The following is a 21,345-nucleotide window of genomic DNA, read 5'->3' on the forward strand; positions in this document are numbered from 1 at the left end:
AAGACAGTGCTCTTCAGCCTAAGAACAGCTGTTGGAACGGGTCCAGAGAAGGGCTACAAAGATGATCTGAGGGCTGGAGCCCCTCCCAGACGAGGACAGGCCGAGAGAGTTGGGGTTGTTCCGCCTGGAGAAGGCTCGGAGGAGACCTTATAGCGACCTTCCAGTACCTGAAGGGGACCTACAGGAAAGCTGGGGAGAGACTGTTTAAAGGCTTGTAGTGACATGACTAGGGGCAATGGTATAAACTGGAGAGGGGCAGATTTAGACTAGACATAAGGAAGAATTTCTTTACTATGAGAGTGGTGAGGCACTGGAGCAAGTTGCCCAGGGAAGCTGTGGCTGCCCCATCCCTAGAGATGTTCAAGGCCAGGCTGAATGGGGCCTTGGGCAGCCTGGTCTGGTGGGATGTCCCTGCCCATGGCAGGGGCGTTGGAACTAGATGATCTTTAAGGTCCCTTCCAACTAAAACCATTCTACGATTCTAAGAAGATTTCCTGGCTCTGTGTTCATTGGTTTGAGTGAATACCCCCAAAGCGAATGCTGTATTTGTCTCTGACCAGTATCTCCCTGCTACTGATGCTGCTGTCCTGCAAGCAAGGCCACATGCAATTTACATGCTTCAATTTTTGTAACAGACTATTCAAGCACAGTTTTAATTTGATACTCTTTATTATGATATCGAGGAAAACAATAACAAGGTGATTGTTTATTACAGCTTCCACAGACTGGGGCTCCAGGCCTAATTGTCCTGGGTACACACACCCGCGCACACACACACACACAAAATAGACAACCCTTGCCACAAAGAACTTACAATCTAAATAAATGAAACAAAGATATTGATTAATCAAGAAACAAAGAGGAGGAATCACCTGCATGAGAACACAGGATAGTCTTGGCTTGGCTTCTAGTCTGGAGTTCAAGAGTTGAAATTCCTACCCCATTACAGTATTCTTATCACCATGGGCTGGATTTTTATCAGATAATTACAACGCAAGATACATTCTTCAACATTTATAACTGACATAAGAAGACACAAAGCTCAAGTTCTAGACCATAATTTGTCAAGTTGTACACAGCATCTACAGTCTAGAGATTCAGAGATCTTAAGTGCCCAGTTTCCTAAATGAGAAAGGAAAGGACAGTGATCTGCAATATAAAAAACAAAACCATCCAGGAATACCAATTTCTGCCAAACCAGTCAAGACTTACTAATAGATTTTTTCACTTCAGTATATCCAATTTCCTAACACTCTTGTGCTTGGAATGAATAAGTGACAACTGTGTTGTTCTGCATGCCTGACTTAATGTTGACCACAATAAATAAGGAGAAAGAACGAATACTGAAAAGTTATCAAATTATGAAGCTGTACTTCAGCTGCTCTGGTTCTGCAAAAACTTTCAAACACAAAAAGAAAAGGGAGTTGTCATTTCTGGCACACACGTCACAGATTTGCCATCTTTGAGCTGGATAAAAGTAAAATATTTGCAGAAACCTAAAATAAAAGTGACAGGACAGAAAGAGATCAAGAGCAGGTGCACTGGATTCAAAACTAGGTAGCATGTTTTATTTTTCTTAAACCTGATATAATAGTCATTGCCTTTTGTATTATCAACATCAAAAGAACTTCTCTAAAAGGCAGAAAGAAACCTACTGCAGCTGCAGCCCAGCACTCCTCACCCATCATTTACAGAAGGGAAACTGACTGTTGTGGAAGCCAACAGCAGTTCCATTTCACTGACAGAAAGGCACTTGCTATCTGGGTATGTGCTATATTCAAACACTAGATTGCAATGCAAGTTGTACCGTAACATATACATCCTGAAGAGTTTCAGTTCCCATGAAGTGGGTTCTGATATCACCCAGCATATTGATGCGCTTATTTCTTGCACGTCTGATCCAGATCTATTTTAGTTCTGAGGAGCATGCCAAATTCCCTAATGTGTACAGAACTAAACTTATCAGATCCTAGATAGAATAGCTTAGGGAGTAATAAGAGGGGATACCCACCACACATCCACCACAACAACCTACAGTATAAATAAGAACCCAAGCATTGGTGAATCCAGTTCTCTAAAGATAATCCACAACTAACAATGTAAGAAATTCAAACACAATGAACAGGTAACTGATGTCAGTCCTTTGAAGCCTTATTCTTTTTAAACAGACGTCCTAAATTTCCCACAAGTATTAATTTTGTGGGACATTGTTATACCCTGCACAAGTAGTAATTCAAGTATTTGCATACCAAGACAAGTACTACTACAGCCTCCAGGCATCAAACCACAGCCCCCTGGAATGCAGAATCTCCGCACGCAGGCTTTCATTGGCCTGTAAACGTTATAAATACCACGATTGCCTCTACTTCATGTTCATGTTCCTTCAATGCTGACATTTTCTACAGAGAACAATTAGGATAGCGATGACCAACACTGCATAGGGAGCCTATTGAAGCTGCCAGTCTCTAGATCTCCTAGAACACAGCTCCAAACAGCTGAGTCATAAATGGAACCAAACCCAAGTATGACCTAGGAATCAGCTGGTGAACTTCTTGAAAACAGGAAAACAAAAGGAGAGAAACTGATCTTCCCCCCTCATATCTAGACAGGCATGCAGTGCGATTCTTTCCAAGTTCTCTGGAAAAGCTACTTCAGCATATAAAGTGTTCACATGGAGATTAAAACCAAAAACCCCATACCAAAAATGCTGTAGTTTCCTGGCTGTTAATGTAAGTAATCTTGTTTTTCTAATCCAAGGAAAACCACATTTTCAGAGTTCCTATTTCTACACCACCAGTATCACCTTGCACTGCTTGGAAACGCCAAAACTGTAACAGATAAAATGTATTTCATTATAGCATATCTAGTATCTCCCTTTCACCCACAATATCTGACAAAAAGCCAATAACACGTAAAACAATTTGGCATGTAGGAGCAACAAGACACACCGGATCCCTTCTGGTACTGATAACTGGAAGTCCTTCAATGAGATCGCCCAACTCCTACTGTCATCTAGTGTGATTTTCAACCAAACGTGCAAGTGAAAGGAGTAGCTGCCTTAGAGGTCAATTAAGCTTTCCCCTGCATCTTTGCTTCTTGCTTATATATAAATACTTGAGTACCTCCAGGATTAGTATGAGGCAACTAGTCCAGTGAAAACACAACTAAGCAAACAAGCCGGTTTTCTGCCACAGCAGCTCCATCATCTAGCTCACCATGCAACCAAAACGGTTTGTGCTAACCAAGGTAAGGGACACTTTTAGCAGTGACCTACATTACTTTCAATTTATCACGAGCACGAAAACACTCCCTTCCCTTTAATATCGAGTTTTGCGACCTACAAAATCACCTCAAGTGCAGTTAGTCAGAAATCTGCAAAGAGCAAGAGGACTTCTAACGTGCATTAACCATTTTTACAGAAATCCGATTACTTGTACTGAAGTACCACGCTGCTTATTACAATTCTAGGTAATTAACACAACTAAAATTTTCAAATACAAGAATATTTAGGAAAATTATCAACTTCTTACCAATAGCTACTGATTTTCCAAATGCATTATCCCAACATACTTAGTTTAGTTTCAGCATACTCTAACATCAACAGAAACAGCTCATGCCTTTCCTCTGCATGGCAAATCCCCTGATCCTTCCTAAGTTTGTGCATGGGATCATGCGAAAAGCAGTATTTCTGAAAAGCCCCATTCATGAATAATTCACACAGGATAAATCAATCTTTGCAACTAATCAAGAGGAAAAAGTGTCCAGATAAAAGCAAAAGCTTGGAAAATTAATTTCAGCTGCTCTGCATTCCTTGTTTGTACTTTGAAGTTAATAATTACTTAGTAAAGTACTTGTTTTGATAGTAGTTCCTGGCATGCAAACCAAACATACATATGTGTTTGGGGGAAGGTTTGAAATCATCTGGTCTAAGTCTTGGAAAGTTCTGACTAGATAGGGCAGGAAAGAGGAGGTTTAAGACATAACCCAAATCCAACAAGCCTTACCCACAGTTTATGTGAATTACTCAATTCAAATCTATCTACATGGACTAAGCCTCCTCTCTGTGGGACCTGGTAATTGACCAAGGTAAATTACCATGGCCTAAACAAAAATTATTTTATTAAACATAGAAAATACATAGAAATACAATAACGAGCTCTTCAGTCATTTCCATTTCTAATTTTCCTGATTCCATAATTAAGAAAACATGATTAGACAACTAATCTTCTCCGAGCTTATGAATCCCAGATTACAAAGAAAGAGCCAAAATGCAGTAACATTCGAAAAACAGTTTTAAGCAATTCAAAATTAGTTATCCAAGAAAACAATAATCTTGTGCCAAAACAAGTAATATCAAACTGGAAATAGAAGTCTGAAAATCTTCTAAGTCCACAGGGGTTTCCACCCCAAGGTAGAAAATTAGAATTTATTGCTTTTGCCTCATCCAAAATAATAAAACATGTATTTTTAGTTATGACACAAGAGACAAAAGAAACTGGCTTTCAATACTCTATCCAAATTCTAGACCAACTGAAATTACCCACTATGACTTGGCAGAAAACAACAACTCCTATAAGGCAAGGATGAAGATTAAGTCATCGTGGAAAAGTGCTTTTTTCAAAGTTGAAAGGCCAAGAATGTCCATAAGGCCAAAAGGAGACAAAAAGCAACATCAGAATTAACAGCCAATAATACACTCTTTTGAAGTTTTTAGAAATGAACCTGAAGTTTACATTTCAAAACTCCTATGTCAAACAATGAGGTTTACAAGGAACAGTTTGCCTTAGGGAAAAAACTATTACAACCCCCAGACTCCATTAAGTCTTAAAGATCTTGAGAAGTACTCAATCACTCCCTTCCTAATTTGTTCCTCCAACCTTCATCACTTTGACAGCCTCAGGACAACCAGATATCGCAAGCAAACTGATTTAAGAGTCAATGTACCAGACTAGAAACTGGAAAATTTTGCCCCTTTCAGCCTAAGGTACAACTTGAGAGCAAGGCACACAGAATCTATGAAGGTAAAGCAACAGACATGAAACACGATGTTGTGCAGGGAGTATATACGTACACTATTCCCTCAAAATATTCTGAGTTCAGATTTTCCAGTTTCATGGTCAGATGAGACAGATTCACTTTCACCACTTGAGTCTTATTTCTTAAAATCAAGACATGGCACAGCTACTTCCACTGAAGCAGACTGGGAATATTACAGGGAGTGCTGCCCCAGGAGACTCACGTTCAGCAAGTAACTCTCAAGTCTGTCAAGTCCACTTCAGGAGCTGTGAAGCAAGTACTCAGGAACTGTGACTGAAAATTAATCATACTGCAGTAAGTCTAAATAGCACTAAGCGTTTGAAGAATGGGTAGTTACTTGTAGTCAAGACTTTGTAATAGAAACGTTTATTCCATATAGCAACTGAACTGTAGAAGATACAGAATGCAGATTTATTGTTTTGTTTGGTATAAACTCCACTATAACGACAGCTTTTAATTAAAACTATTTATTTATCAGCTTGATTGCTCATAATTACTCCTCTCAATCAATAAGCAGTCCAATACTTGGGTTAACTTGGAAGACTAATTTAGCAACTTCATAAGACTGAATTAAATCTCTAACTCATCCTCTCATGTGAAACGGGTTGAACTATACCCATTACAAAAGGGTACAGAGGAAACATTAACTGCCTATTAAACTGGAAAATTAACTGGACAAAGTTTCACATTTAATACAATTATGAAAGACAGATAATGGAAAAAAATCTTAAATTAAGATTTTTCCAGCTGTAGCAAAGGGCACAATCAATAAATTTTACGAAGTTGTAGCTTTTAAATATTTTTCATAAAAATATATATAGGAGAAATCAAACTATTTTCTAATAGAGGTGAAACAAAGCAAGGCAGTTAGAATAAAGGAATGTTTCTCATGACTTGATCCATTTATCCAACACATTCCCTCTTCATGGAGCATTAAATGCCTCCTAAAACAATCACAACACGTTGCAAGAACCTCCACCCTTTCAAAATCAGACACATAAGTTTTCAAAGAAGGCCCAAAACACACTAATTCTCCAAGACATGTACACTTTAAAAGCACAGACGGCAGTTAACATGTGCTACTCAAATCAACTCTTTCTATGACCACAGATGCTCGCTTCTAAATTTCAAGTGCTAAAGCTTTATCTCAAAAACATTTTTTGTTTCTTGCAAGAGATTTCTAACCAACAAACAATAAGACTCTGCAACATTTCCAATTGTTTCAGTTTTGGTTTAATGATATGTGGCAATTCCTCGAGCAGACACTGTGTAGCTAATAACTACAAAATAAAGACGTTCATTGGTGTGGTCTTAGAATCCCATTTTGAACTGTAAATTTGAATCATGGTAATTAACTGAAAAGCCAGAGTATCTGAAAATGCATACTAAGTTCTTACTTCAATTTTGTAATACTTCTTGAAGAACTTGGAAAACTCAAGTTGGTAGAAGGGTATATATCACCAAGATTACAAAAACTGGAAGGAAAGAATACATTGTAACAGTGATCTTCATTAAGTGAAGTTATTTTGTCACAATAAATGTTTAAAAAAGTGTCAATGTTATCTAAAAAGTGTTGCACCCCTCCAATATTTGAAGACAGATAAACCTTTTTCCATAGTCAAAATGGCTTTTAAAAAAAGTTTTTCAAAACAACAGCAATAATCAAAAAACATGAGTTGTATTTTCTTTAATCCATAACATTTCTAGTGCTGCAGGGCCATCCATGTAAAAAGCAGATTCTTTGGGGACATTAGTCAATTAACTTAATAAAACCCAGTTTTACGAGGATTTATCCTTCCTGCTACGAGGCGAGTCTGCTCCATTTGAGGTCACTGTTCCATTTACTCCATTTTCTAGAAAAAAAAGAAGAAAATATTTTTTCAAATACAATGAGACCCTTTCTACTTTGTAATAATTTTGTAGGTCCTATACAGTCTTTTAACTTATCTTCTGAAGTATCTTTGTTAAACCTTATCATTATCATTCATAATGCAGCAGTATAATGACTTCTTTACTAAGTGCAAAATTTCAAGTTTACTATGATGAAGCCCAGTTTCTTGACACAGACAATGAATTGTGTGCATTATATACATCTAGACTGAAAATCAAGACCAGCAGCTGCATTTCAGAAGGTTTTCTCTTAAAAAGTTAAATATTCAACCTGCAACTGAGACTGTCCTGAAATTCTGGAGGCACACAGTATATACACGGTTCCCTGGTATACTTCTTTATTGTTATCCCACCTATTTAATATTTTAATTCTACACTTCTTCAACTTAACCATACAAGCTTTTCAAGTATATAGGAAATCTTTATACACACACACACACACTTTTTAAAGTATATACTTGAACACAAAGAATTAATTTATGTTCTGATGAAGATATTTACATAGATAAGATTGACAGAAGTAAAACATTAATTAGATTTGAGATGAGTATGTGTACATGGAAAGAGTTAAAGCAGAAGACCAAGCACCTATCTATGAATATGAAGTAAGAACATGTAACCAGCTGCAATTCTCTACTTCAATCCCACTTCCAGGACAACTTAAAGATCTCAAGAGCTTTAATCTGTTCAAGAAGCACAGTGACAATTTGATAGAAGTCTGCCCTAGAATAATGACCCACAATCTGTGGATTTATAATATAATGTACACAACTTAAAACAGTGAAATGGTGCAACATGATACCACTGTGAATTAAACACATCCTCTTTATACAGTGTCACCACAACCCAAGGAAGTTAGATGTTGCCTAACAGTGACTATGTTTCTATATCAGATCTGGACAGCAGAGTACATAGCCAGCTAAAATGCTTGCTGCTTAATATGTCTGCTCCAACTTGTAGTACTATTCTGACTTCAAGGAACCGCTGGTTTCCTGCAGGTTTCCTTAAAACAAATACCTGGTTAAATTATTATTTTCCATCTGCAGATGTGTTGCAGGTCACCACAGACTACTGCCAATCCACAAAAACAACTGTTGATCTCCCTCTCTCCCCCACGACACCCAAATGCTCCCATTTTTGCAGACAAAGAACTAAAAAACCCAATCAGAAACATACACAAGAAGGAGAGGAGACACAGGCCCAATCAGATACCAGGAAGAGTAAAAGCTAACAACCAGATACACTGAATAAATTACACCACTAATTAAAGCCTACGTAGGCTGTTCTTTGGATACTTTTCAAAAGGTTTGTGTTATTCTTAAATTGAGAAGCTTCTAAACAATGAGCCAGACTTAAGCCAGCTAACTGAAATGATATATTCTTAATCAGGCAAGTAAAAACAAATGAAAGTAAACCAAAGAACAAGCATCAGCATGTACCTGGGTCCCGACCTACATCACCAGCTGCGTTTTTCTACTGCCATTTCTTACTTACAGCATAGTTTAAAAGTAACACATTTTATAGTGCCTTCGCTCCCAAAAATCCATCCATCCATAACTGCCCCCCCCAGAAAAGAAAAAAAGGAAAAAAAAAGAAAAAGGCTGTTTTAAACAGCTTAATTGCATATATTACTCTTCCAAAACCACTGTATCGCTACACCCTTTGCAAGTGTTCTAAACAAATGTTACAAGAATCTTCAAAACAGAAGAACCTGAAACAATACTAGCCTTTCAGATTTTAAAGCTGTTTCCTTTCCATTTATAATAAAGACTGGCGAATTTTACATCTTAAGACAAGAACAGCTCTGTTGTTTTGTGAAATAAACCACAATTCCAATTAACTAACTCTTTCACTATTCATTTCCCACTTGTAAGCCTCCACTGAAGTTTGGTGAAAACCAGCAAATTCACCAAATTAAATGAATGAAATAGTTTAAGAGATTTTTAAAAGCTACTACATCTTTGACTCACTGATTTACATGACACTGAAATTTATGTTTTAAAAATATTTGTCATAATAGATTTAAATTAATTACACAAAAACGAGTAAGATGCAATGAACATAAAGCTCTGATTAAGTACGACACCTACGCAGGAAACTATCTTCACTCAATTAAAAAAGTCTAACTGGATTTTCTGACAAAAACCCCCAACACCATACAAAAGCCAGGTGATAATAATTACAAATCATCAAAAGAGAGTGCAGAAATATTCTAAAGCATGTGTTTTTTATAAAAGAAACTGAAGAAAAAAAAATATCACTGAATTAATGTCTGACCACAAATCTCAGTTCTCAGTGCACATGGTCTTCACACATTACATTCAATATACCAAAGAAGGAGAACAGGTTTGCAATACACGATTGCTAGCAAAGGACCACGCTGACTTAATTCTGTATTTAGTAAAAGCAGTCCAGCATAAGCCTATTTACGGGATGGAACAAACCATTTCCTTGCCCTAAACCCTCAGAATTCAGGTCCAATGAACAACAAGCTTGAAATTCACTACAATAATAACTTCTGAAGTAATTACCTATGAGAACAGACCTAAAGATACATCTGGTCTCTTTTTATAAGGGAAGAAAACATAAGCATGACACATTTTTCTCAAGTAAAACAAGCAGGATGTACTAAAAACCTCATTCTGCACTAACTAAAGAAACGGCAATTCCTTCATTTAGTCAATTAGCACAGAAAAAACAAACAATTAATATATAGTGATTTTTTTAACACAGAAAACCCCACAACGATATTCACCAATGCTGTTTCCATACCTGAGTCATTTCACTAGCAAGTTAATGTTTACTCAGCAATTGTATTAAAAAGGCTCTTCATTACATAAAGTTGTTTTTGAAAAGTCAAGGCAATAGAAAAACTGAATATACAAACCTCTTTCTTTTCTGGTGTTCTTTCCTTTAGCTGTTACGAACTTCTTTTTCACTGACTGTGTCTGAGAAGAAGAATGTTCTCTCCACCTCCGAAGCTGGAAATTAATGAACTTCCACATCATAAATGCCTGAGCCATGCAGATGGAGGCCAGCGCACTGATTCTAGAAACAAAACACAGGCAAATGTTTATCATCAAGTTACTATTCAAATAGAAAAGGAAAATAGAACATCACCTCAGATTGTTTGTTGTATGTCATAAACAGCCTTTTTACTCAGGTTCCTCAAACACCTTAAGAGCGATTCCTTCCAGATAACACAAATTTGTAAAAATTCAGTTTTGTTTGGGATTTTTTTTTTACTTCTATCCCCCCAGTAACATGCATTTTTCTAAGCCACGCAAGAGTTAGCTTGCTCAGGCCAACTGAGCTTAGCACAGCTTAACAAAACTAGATATACAGTGAGAACAAACTCTGCCTCTCCATCAGAACTGGGAAGTATTAGATTTCTTTCCTGCTTTCTCAGTATTACTCTCAAGGTACAAGCAGTAACAGATGAAAATGGTTTAAATGAGTCTTTCAGTTCGGAGCATCAATTCTGCAGAGTAATGCTGATATCGTCAGTGTTTTAATAACTTCCTTTTCTGGATTTAGCTCATAAAAAGCCAGGTGGTTGGCTGAACAACTTGCAAAACATAGCAGCAAAAGGAGCCATAATAAAGGCAGAGATAGGAATCTTCAACCAGGACTGAAGATGCTCTGGGTATAATGCCCTGACCTCTACAGATACACTCACTGCAATTTTACCTAGAATTCAATTCACTAACTCTAAAACATTCGAAACATTTGAAACTAATCTCTGTGATTGGATATCCCTTTTAATTCTGTTTTCTTCTGAAAAAAAACCCCAACAGGTAACCAGTTACAGATTTCTCAGCTGTAGACTGTAAATTTTACAATTCATTTCACTGTGCCTTACAAGTTTGCTACATAAGTTATTCCTGTTGATCCCATCAGTTGCCGGAAAACACCTAAACATTCGGAATTCTTAGCACTACCAGCATAAATAAATTACACCATTTATATTCTATATTTAACAGAGGTTTACAGCTCATGCTTAAGAATCATGGGAAGTTTACTATACCTAACAGCCAGGATATTAAAGTTTCCACTACTGAAATTCAGCTGCTGATCTTCTGCTCTTGCCAGTCCAAAGCCAAAAGTGAGGACTGAGAGAATCAAGGTGAGAAGCCTTGCCAAAACAAAAAGAACTGCCCAGAGTGAAAATCTACAAAGAGAAACACCAAAAACACTTAATTAATTGTCTGTTCAGAAGTACTAACAATGCAAATGTTTACTCCTTACCATGTGAATTCATTTGAAATTTAAGAACTTACCTAAAGTAATTATTTTGCACCATCCTAAACTAGTTTTGTATTTCTAGTATTCATAGAAGACAAAAAGAAAAGCCCTGCCTCACAATCTTTTTTTTGTAACAAACCAAAGTGTGTTCAGTAAACTAACTTCAACTCAATGGAAAGTGCTTTCCACTACAATTAAGTCATAAGCACATTATTAGTTCCTATAGAAGTGGCTGTATTAGCAACCTACACTGTCTCTTTCTCTACAAAACTTTTTTATAAATACTAGTGCATAGCGTAAGACTTTATTTCATTTTATACCACTACGAACATTTACTTAAATAGGCAAATAAAGTAAAAATTAGTTGTTTTAGAGATATAAACACTAAAATCAGTTTGGAGAACTGTGGCCTCTACGGAAACACTGTGTGAACTTCCTCATATCTTTGGTTTCTGGTTAGTCAAAGCTTTGAGATGGAAGTTACGTGAACATAGAAGATAAAGACTACTCACCCTTTCTGGTATCTTTCATCACTGAAGTAGAAAAGACGAGATATGTGGAAAAGAAATTCAACGAAGTAATGCAATACTAGAAGAACAAGTCCAAGATGGGTCAGACTATCAAAACAAATAAAACAAACAATCAGACATTTTATTAGATGTTTAAGACAGAGAACAAAGCCAGCAAAAATTTACAGTTGACTTACTTCAAGAGATAGGCTCCAGCGATATGAAAGAGATAAAGTCCAATATAGACAATCTGGCGAAAGATATCTTCCTATTAGGAAGAAAAAAAGTAATTGTGCATTATACATGATGTTATATGTTATTGTACGACATTCTATATTATTACTAACTACTCCCTAATCTTGGAAATTCTTGTCAAGTTTATCAGCTGCCTTAATGTGGCCTGTTCTGGCACTGCATTACTCAGCCCAGATAATCTAATTCCACACATACCTAATAATACTGGTAAGTAAGCAGTAAGTTACCTTACATGTATGCTATTGTGAGAAGACTCATCAAACATCAATAAGATGCTTTTTAAAAGGGCCCGGTTTTATTTCACGTGACTATGGTGAATTTCTACGAGCTATTACACTACTTATTTGGCATTACTGTATCATCAGAGAACTTCCTACAGTTCTGCATGTTTGCTGCCCATCAGATTCTGCCAGATTAGTACAGAAACAAAGTAACAGTCTATGAACCAAAATGAAAAGGTTCCCAAGCATTGACAGCTCTTTAAAAAATTCAAGATCATACAAGGTTCCGGCACACTGTTGCTGGCAATTAATGTTAACTAAGCCACACAGTGACACTTCAAGTTAGGTTTTACCCAGCCCCATTAAATTCAGCACTTCATGGAGACAAAATAATGAGAAAACAACACAAATTTAAGTATAGAAACACAGCACAGAAAGTAGAAGGTGCCATCTGTGGACAGAAGAATCGCTAAAGGATGCTAGATCACAATAAAAATCCGTCTTGGAGTGGTATGCAGAGCACATTCAGTTGTGCTTAAGAATTCCTACTTTTTGGAAAGACTCCCTAAACTTGAAGCAAGTAGCTTCAGCTTTATCTTGTATACATATTATCTCTTTTTAAAAAAGGCCATCTATCAGTCCATCCACCAAATCCATCTCTCTTCAGTTTAGAGGAAGGAATGTTAGTGGGGATCATATAAAAAGCCTTAACTGTTTAGGTAGATGACATTAGTAGCCCTTCTCTCATCTACTGATGCATTCACTCCACTGTAGAAGGCCACTAATTAGTCAAGCCTGACTTACCCTTGTTGAAGCCACGTTGAAGAGCTTAAAACAGAAAAGTTTTAAAAGGAAGCTGCATATGCAAAATGAGCCTGAGCAGAAACATGCAAAGAGATTACTAAAATTGGTTCAGGAAAGCAAAATGTATGCTAAAAAACCCCAAAACATCTACAGAAAAATCGGTGTTCTGAGACCCCAGCAGAGAAAACTCTTAGGGGAAAAAGAATGCTGTTAGAAATTGAGCACCAAAAAAATCTCAACATGTAACTAACCAGAACTTCTGCTGACAACAACCATATTTAAATAAAATCCTAGAATTTAATATTCCTTGGATCATGAAATTATTCACTGCTTATGTTCTACACCTGTATCATGATTCATAAAGCAATTCTGATTTCAGCAAGACTATTCAGACTACTAATTACAAGAAACAAAATAAAAAAAGAAGCTGACAAGAAAATTGGTTTAGTAGATGAGAAATACTTGTCAATCTTTATTTACACAACTGATATATAGTAATATTACTGCATTTAGAAACACAGGATTTAACTGAAAGCAAAAAATCCCTACCTCATATGGACATACTGGTACCCAAGATTCCATCAGGAAAAGTGTATAACACAAATAAGAACACATTACCGTGGAAATATAGAAGTCCAAGTTCCTTTGATTTACATTTTGAACTTACTTTTTTAGTTTTCTGGAAGTATAATTCCGGAAAAGCATGAAACCAGTAAGCCAACTGTAAGATGTAGAAAAACTTCATTTGAAACCTGTGCAATACAGCAAGAATTAAAGAATATTACTTTTTATCAATGAACTTAGGACATTTCAGAAGCTTTCTAACGAACACATTTAATCACTGTCTCTAAAGAAAGAAAATAATAGATCATTCCTGACAACCAACTCAAAAGTAAAACCAAAATCACTAAGATAAATAAAGCCTGCAACTCATAATTCTTTCAATAATACAGAAAGAGAACTTGGTATGCTACAAACTGATAGTGACTCAAGTTCCTCTGTAAATACAAGCAAAAATACATTAGTGACTAATATAGTCTTACAGGCTACCTATTCTAATCAGACAGTATGTGACACTCCAAGTTGAAAACACCCTCCTATTTCCCCAACAATCCTCTAAAGAAGACGCCTTACGGAATCAGAGTGTGCGGATAGTCTCTCCACAGAGAGGTTGGATCTGATATATAGTTCTCCTAAAAAGAAAAAAACAAACAGAAAACCCCAATAAACCCTCAAATGTGCTACTTACTAGTCAGAAATAATGTACATATATATTTATGTACACATGCAGATATACATTCAAACATGCACACATCTACATGTACAAGTAAAAGCTGCAGATGAAGAGACTTCCTTTAAAAAAAAACAAACAAACCAAAAAACAATAGAACACTCCCACAAAACCAAAAAACCACAACCAACCTCCAAGTCCCCAAAAGAAAGCTGTATTGGCTTAGAAAAATACCAAACAAACCAATCGCTCATTCAAGGTATGAGATGCAGGTTATTTCAGCATCACTACAGCCACAAATCTTCCTCTGTAAATCACTAACAAGCTTTGAGCTTGACTAAGAGCAGGAAACTTTTTTTCAGGAATCATTATGTTAAGAAAAAAAAAACCAACAACACTATTCCCCTTTCTTAAAACTAAGCTCATATACATACACACTCACCTGAGTCTACTGCAATCTGTCTATACACCCATTCCCTAGGCTGCCAAAATGCTACGTATGACTCTTTTTTAACATTCATTTCACACTAATAAGCCAACACAGGAAAAACTACAGAGAATGAAGCACCATAACACAGTTTAAAAGTTTTACATTCAGTTGACAGCAAATCATCCCAGACTGAGCAACAGTAACACTATTGGACTTTTATACACAGTTACGACTACCACCTACACAGAATCTCTAAGCTTGTTCCCACTTTAATATTAAAACCAGCTAAAACCAGGAAAATAATCCAAAAACTTCTTTATCATCATAAGTGAACTTTTAAAAATCTCATAATACAAAGAGAAGAGAAAGCATACTTACAGAGACAAGAATACTTGTTCCCCAAACACAGGAGAAAAGGTAGAATGCACTAAGTTGCCCAGACTCATTGAACTTGCTATGCTTTGTTTTTGAAAAGTGCATTTTCCTGTTAATTTTCTGAAATGAAAGTTCACTGTTATTTATGTCCCATAGGTACTTAACATTTGCCTGTTAACTAAAATGAGCATCTAAAAGTTTCAATGCTTGCTTTAAGACTTAAAAGCTTTAATGCAAAAGTTTACTTTTAAGTTAAAAGTGTTAAAGGCTAATTAAAATCTGGCAATTATCTTGATGCAAGGAATTAATAACCTTTACTTACATCCAGTACGTACTCCTGAATTATAGCATGCACGATTATTGCTACAAGCATGTAGAAGAAAATTGTAGCCAAGTCTTTGATGCCATAGTAATAGAAAGAGATTGTTTCTGCAGATTGTTCTTCTAAAAGACAAACAGAAATAACTGTTAGGCACCTAATGGCCAATAAGTTTGTTTCTGAAAGTGAAACCTTTCAGACAGAAGCAGTTTGTAGTCAGCTGAACAAACAGAAGTCAAATTAAACTGCCATCCATGAACTCGGTCACTAGACTTTTTACATTCATCTTCTATATCACATCACAAACTTAATTTGATTCTGGAAAGATGCACTATAAAAATGAAAACTTAAGTGCACTTAGGAAGCTTACCCAAATGCATTGTAAGGGGACTATAAAATCATATTAAACTATCATGCTACTTTGACTAGTAAAGATTGTCACTTGAAAAAACAGAGTAAGAATTAATGTGATCTACCAGTTAGATGGTGTTTCAGTATCAATGCTGAACCCAGCAGAACACAAATATCATCCCTAACCTAATTAATTAAAATGAAGTTTTACTAAAAATAAAGTGAAGTCCTTGAATATTGTGTCTTCTCTACTCCAACTGACAAATTTACTTACCCTCAGCCTATAAAGCACAGCATATTAACAACATCTGAATATACTGCCCTATAACTAACCTCCTGCAATATACATACCTGTGGCAGGAATGGTAACATTATACTGAAGTGTAACAAAAATAACCGATGTTTTTGCTGTGATCTGAAAGAGAAAAAAAAGCTCTACTGAAATAAATCATATTAAGCTGAAAACATTTCCCCACAGTTTCTAACACCCTTCCCAAGCACATATGCCCCCTCCCATAAAACTGATCAACTCACATCATAGAATCATAGAATAACCAGGTTGGAAGAGACCCACTGGATCATCGAGTCCAACCATTCCTATCAAACACTAAACCATGCCCCTCAGCACCTCGTCCACCCGTGCCTTTAACACCTCCAGGGAAGGTGAATCAACCACCTCCCTGGGCAGCCTGTTCCAGTGCCCAATGACCCTTTCTGTGAAGAATTTTTTCCTAATGTCCAGCCTAAATCTCCCACCTAAGGCAGAATGTAGCGTGTGATCTCATATTTAATCTCCTGAATGAAATGTCCTCAAAAATGCTACTTACAAATGGGTTTTTCTATGACATTAGAACAAAAACATATGCTGCAAGCCCTCCTCCAGTCCATGCTGTAGCATTACATAAACAGAAAGTACAAAATCATGTAAGCCCTAGACCACAATGCATGCAGCAATGGCTGAGAATAAAGTTCATTTAAAACTACTTTTTTTTTAATTTGACAAAATTTGAAGGTCAATATCACGTCCATAAACACGTGGGTGATTCAGAAAATGTGGACAGGAGAGGAGAAGAGGCATAAAGAATGGAGAATGATCTCAGGCCACCTTCATACCAACTCAATACAATTAGCATCCTTTTGACCCTAGGGATCCTCTGTCAAGTGTAAAATAAAAGAAATGAAATTTAGCAGTAGTGATGGACCCCTTTATGATGGACAGTGAGAAAAAGCAGAATCAACAGAAGATGAGGGGGGAGGGAAAAGTTTGTTCTAAAAGCTTTTTTTTTTTTGTTGGGGGGGGCAGAGTGGAGGGCATGGAATGTGGTGATACTATAAAACTCCAAATAAATAAGCAGGAGCACAAGTTCTTATCTGTCAATAACAATAAATTAACTTGCAACTTTTACCATATCTTTGTTGAATCTCAACATGAATCAACATGTCTTAGCAGAGAGGGAAAAATAACATTTTACAGTATTTATAACCTGATCATTTCTCATTGCTGTAAAAACCTAACATCCTTGTTGCACTTACAGGACCAACAAAAAAACCCACCTTTATGAATCCTGGAACGATACTACAAGTATCTGAAGATAATGACTAGGTTACTACCAGCATTTATTATCATTCACAAGAATTGAGATTTACAAAGTGTTAGTTTAAAAATAAATAAACAAGCCTTAGATTTTCTAGGAATCCCTGAATACCCGAATACCCAGTGGACCGTTCACTCCACGTAACTTGAGGGAATCCAACCAGTTTGCCTGAATTAGTGAGTTTGCCTAGGGCTCCCTATTCATCCAGGGAGCCTTCAGAGAACTACTCAAAATGTTAGTCAATTCTGAACTGCCCTTTGAAGGTTTGTCAGCTACTCACAGTCCTAACTCAGCTGCATGAGCAAGGCAGTATAAATGCCTTACCATACCAACATTAAACACAGCACGTGATTTCCACGACCAATATCAAAGCATTTAAAAAATGGCAACCATCTTTTCAGCTGTGCCACATCTGCACCAAGAGGGCATATGGCCACTCTGTGCTGGGGTAGAAAACACCTTAGATGAAAAAAACTGGAAACAAAAGACTTCAGCACACCTGATTCACCCCAAAACTTCCAATCCTACCAGTAATACTGTAAATACAGCAAGTCAAAAGTAGACATAAAAGTTAATGGTTCAAGCCTACCTCTTTAACCTCAATCCCCAGAAAACCAGCATATAAGGGCTGTCGTGGTGACTTTTGATAGTAAACCATAACATAATGGCTTTCTTGGTCTGCCCTGTTTTTTCCTTCCACACACAGTATTTTTTTTCTCTTAACTCCACCAGCTTCTAGTGCTCAACAGTATCAACAGCTGGATAAAACTGCTCTGAAAATGATGCGCAAAGTAAAAAGGCCCACAACTCCAAATGAACGGCTGAAATACCAAAAAGCCAGAAACATTTAGCCAACAAAAATGGAACTGTCTTACTTCGAGGGGACACCACTGAGAGTGTTTTGTAAGTCACACATGTAAACTACTTATTCGTTTCTCTCTGAAGGTAACTGAGAAAAGACCCAAAAGGCATGTTTTAGATCATCTACACCCAACATGAGAGCTTAATAAGAGCACCTGGCCACTCAGCAAAACCGAGCAGCAGGGCCAGGAGTAGGCCGACCTTCGGCCAGGCCCAAGGCAGAAGCCAGAGCTCCCCTCAGCTGCTGTCAAACGTGGCCCCATTTCCATCAGGGCAGGAGGAGGAGGCGGTGGGGGTAATTCCGGCACCAGCTGAGGCACCCAGGTGGAACCCTGTGGGTTCCTCAGACTGCTTGGAGTCTCAGGAGGCTTAGCCCCAGGCTCTGTGAGCGGATGTGCATGTATGGGAAAAACGGGTGCATGTGCATGGAGAGGGTGAGTGCATGTGTGTGTGTGCATGGTGGCGGAGGGGGGCTGGGTGCACAGGGAGGGCCTGTAGGGGGAAGAAGGCAGGTTTGGTGAGGGGGTGTGTGTGGCAGGGGGTTATGTGCACACGGAAGGGTGTGCGTGGTGGGACAGGTGTGTGTGGGTAGCGGGGTGAATGGTGTGTGGAAGCTGCGAGTGTGGGGAGCAGTGTGTACGGAAGGATATATGTGTGTGCGTGTGTGCATGTGGAGGGGGGATGGTGCATGGGGGGAGGAGCGTGTGTTTGGCAGGGGGTTGCATGGAGGACATGTGTGTCGGGAGGCAGAGGGGCTGGGTGTGCACAGAGTGGGGAGTGTGTGCGGAGGAGGGTGTGTGTGTGTGCAAAGGGGTGTGGGGGGGGTTGTGGACGGGGAGATGGGGTGTGGAGGCAGGGTGTGTGCGGAGAGGGGGTGAGTGTGTGGTGGGGGGGTGCGCGTGTGGAGAGGGTGGGGCGTGGGGGGGGTGTGGAGGGGGAGATGGGGTTGTGGATGGGGGGTGTGTGCATGGAGGGGGTTGTGCGGGGGGGGTGGGTGTGCGGATGGCGGGGGTGTGCGTGGAGAAGGGTGTGGGGGGGTGTGTGTGTGTGCTGGAGGGTGTGTGGAGGGAGAGACAGGGGTGTGGAGGGGGGTGGGTGTGTGTGGAAGGGGGTGTAGGGGTGTGTGTGCGGAGGGGGGTGTTGTGAGCGTACGGGTGGCGGGTCGGGGATCCCGCCCCGCAGCGCTGCGGTCGCTGCCCACGTCCCCACTCTCGAGCCGCGCACACAAAGCGCGGGCGAGCGGCCGGGCCTCCCTCGGCCGCCGCAGCGCGGCCGCCGCCACCCCCGGCCCCAGCCGCCGACTGCCACGTAACCCCGCCGCCCGCAGGAGCTCCTCCTCCTCGGGAGGAAGCGCGCCGGCCCCTCGCGGGGGATGGGGGGGGGCACGGCCTCCCCTCGCCGGCGACGAGCGGGATCGGGGTCCGGGCGCTCCCCGAGGCGATCGCGCCGCTCCCCGGGCCTGTGGAGAAAAATGGGGGGGGGGGGGGGGCGGCTCCTTTCCTCCCGCGCGGGCGGCAGTGGGGGGCGGGAGGCGCGAAACGCCCCCCGTTCGCCTCCTCACCTCGAACATGAGCCCCAGCAGGAAGACCATGGCCATGCAGGACACGATGTCCGCGTGGTTCTGCACGATGAACTCGTGGCTCAGCACCGGCGGGTTCTTGTTGCTCTTCTTGCGGATCGCCATGGCGGGCAGGGAGCTGCGCGCCGCCGCCTCCCCGCTGCCAGCGCGGCTCCTCTCGCCGCGGCCAGGAAGAGGCGGAGGGGGAGGAGGCGGAGGGGGAGGAGGCGGGCGCGCAGCCGCTTCCCCGCCCCGCAGCGCCCCCGACGGCCGGCGGACGCCTCCCTCCCTTTTTTTTCCTCCCTCTTTTTCGTCTCTCCCTCCCTTTTTTCCTCCCTTCCTCTTTCCCTTTTTCTCTCTCTCTCCCCCCTTTCTCCCCTCTCCCTCCCTCCCTCTCCCCCCTTCCCCCTCTCTCTCCCCCCTTTCTCCCCTCTCCCCTCCCTCCCTCTCCCCCCTTCCCCCTCTCTCTCCCCCTTTCTCCCCTCTCCCTCCCCCCCTTCCCCCCCTCTCCCCCCTTTCTCCCCTCTCCCTTCCCCCCTCCCCCCTTCCCCCCTTCTCCCCCTTTCCCCTCTCTTCCCCCCTTCTCCCCTCTCCCTCCCTCTCCCTCCCTCTCCCTCCCTCTCCCCCCCTTCCCCTCCCTCCCCCCTTCTCCTCCCTCCCCCCCTCCCCTCCTCCTCCCTCCCCCCTCCCCTCCCCTTCTCCCCTCTCCCTCCCTCCCCTCCCCTTCTCCCCTCTCCCTCCCTCCCCTCCCCTTCTCCCCTCTCCCTCCCTCTCCTCCCCTTCTCCCCTCTCCCTCCCTCCCCTCCCCTTCTCCCCTCTCCCTCCCTCTCCTCCCCTTCTCCCCTCTCCCTCCCTCTCCTCCCCTTCTCCCCTCTCCCTCCCTCTCCTCCCTTTTCCCCCCACCCCCGCCTCCCACTGTCAGAATAGCTTTCGGTGCCAGGGTAAGAGTTTAAGATGCAGCTATTTGATACAGCTTTGCCTTGCCAGAATTGAGTGTGCACAATATACATTGTATGAACTCTTTTTGAACAGGTTGGTTTCTTCCTACTCCACTGAGCAGCGAGTGAGTCATGGAGCAGGCTGATCAGTGTACGATCAGATTTTTCAACTACGAAATGCTTTCATCAGATGCAAACATGCTCAAAGGCTTTGTATGAATTTATTAGATCAGGGAATGGGGATATTTGGTATCTGGAGATGATCTGGGGTACTTGAAAATACAGAAAAGGCTACATGATGTTTTCCCTTCACAGGTGGGAATTTGCTTTTAAAAAATATAAAACATAAGTTTAAACAGAACAAGCATCCCCTGCTGTCACTGGTGCAGTGATGGTACGCAGTACATCATGTTGCATAAAAACCAGAATCCTTTTTGCAACATCATCTTGCATCTATTTCCCACCTCAGCCTTAAAAGAAATCAGGCCATCTCATCTCCACAGAACATAAAGAGGACTTAACTGGGACAAGACATCCTTTTCCCAAGCTACCACCAGCAACTGCCTTGGGTGTCTGGCTTATAACTCCCCTTATACAGGTACGGAGAGCTCTCTCGTTTCAACTTGGCTTTTGTGTTTGAGGATATAGTGCAAACTGCTATTCTAAAATAGAAAACAAGGCGACTTTTTGCCTCCCCCAAACTGTTCCCACACCTTTTATAGGAGT

General features: G+C 40.4%; 1 protein-coding gene across 1 annotated transcript; it reads right to left on the bottom strand.

Annotated features, from left to right (window-relative positions):
- Window positions 1-650: 650 nt before the first annotated feature.
- On the bottom strand, window positions 651-19,898 carry TRAM1 (translocation associated membrane protein 1). Its single transcript, XM_069854233.1, has 11 exons — window positions 19,685-19,898; window positions 16,019-16,082; window positions 15,320-15,441; window positions 15,001-15,117; window positions 14,096-14,154; window positions 13,629-13,713; window positions 11,879-11,949; window positions 11,685-11,789; window positions 10,955-11,098; window positions 9,815-9,975; window positions 651-6,890 (listed from the first exon to the last, which is right to left on the bottom strand). The coding sequence occupies exons 1-11, from the start codon at window positions 19,805-19,807 to the stop codon at window positions 6,817-6,819; spliced, it is 1,125 nt and encodes a 374-aa protein (XP_069710334.1). The 5' UTR covers window positions 19,808-19,898; the 3' UTR covers window positions 651-6,816.
- Between the last annotated feature and the right edge of the window lie 1,447 nt (window positions 19,899-21,345).

Source organism: Phaenicophaeus curvirostris, chromosome 3 (assembly GCF_032191515.1).
Source record: "Phaenicophaeus curvirostris isolate KB17595 chromosome 3, BPBGC_Pcur_1.0, whole genome shotgun sequence".
Taxonomy (NCBI): domain Eukaryota; kingdom Metazoa; phylum Chordata; class Aves; order Cuculiformes; family Cuculidae; genus Phaenicophaeus; species Phaenicophaeus curvirostris.

Excerpts from the sequence above, each read along its gene's own strand:
- TRAM1 (XM_069854233.1), bottom strand. The coding sequence starts at position 19,807 with ATGGCGATCCGCAAGAAGAGCAACAAGAACCCGCCGGTGCTGAGCCAC. Across the intron at positions 15,442-16,018 it reads TGTTACCATTCCTGCCACAG|AAGAACAATCTGCAGAAACA; the intron begins GTATGTATATTG and ends TTTGTCTTTTAG. Across the intron at positions 11,950-13,628 it reads ACTTCCAGAAAACTAAAAAA|GAAGATATCTTTCGCCAGAT; the intron begins GTAAGTTCAAAA and ends TCTTCCTAATAG.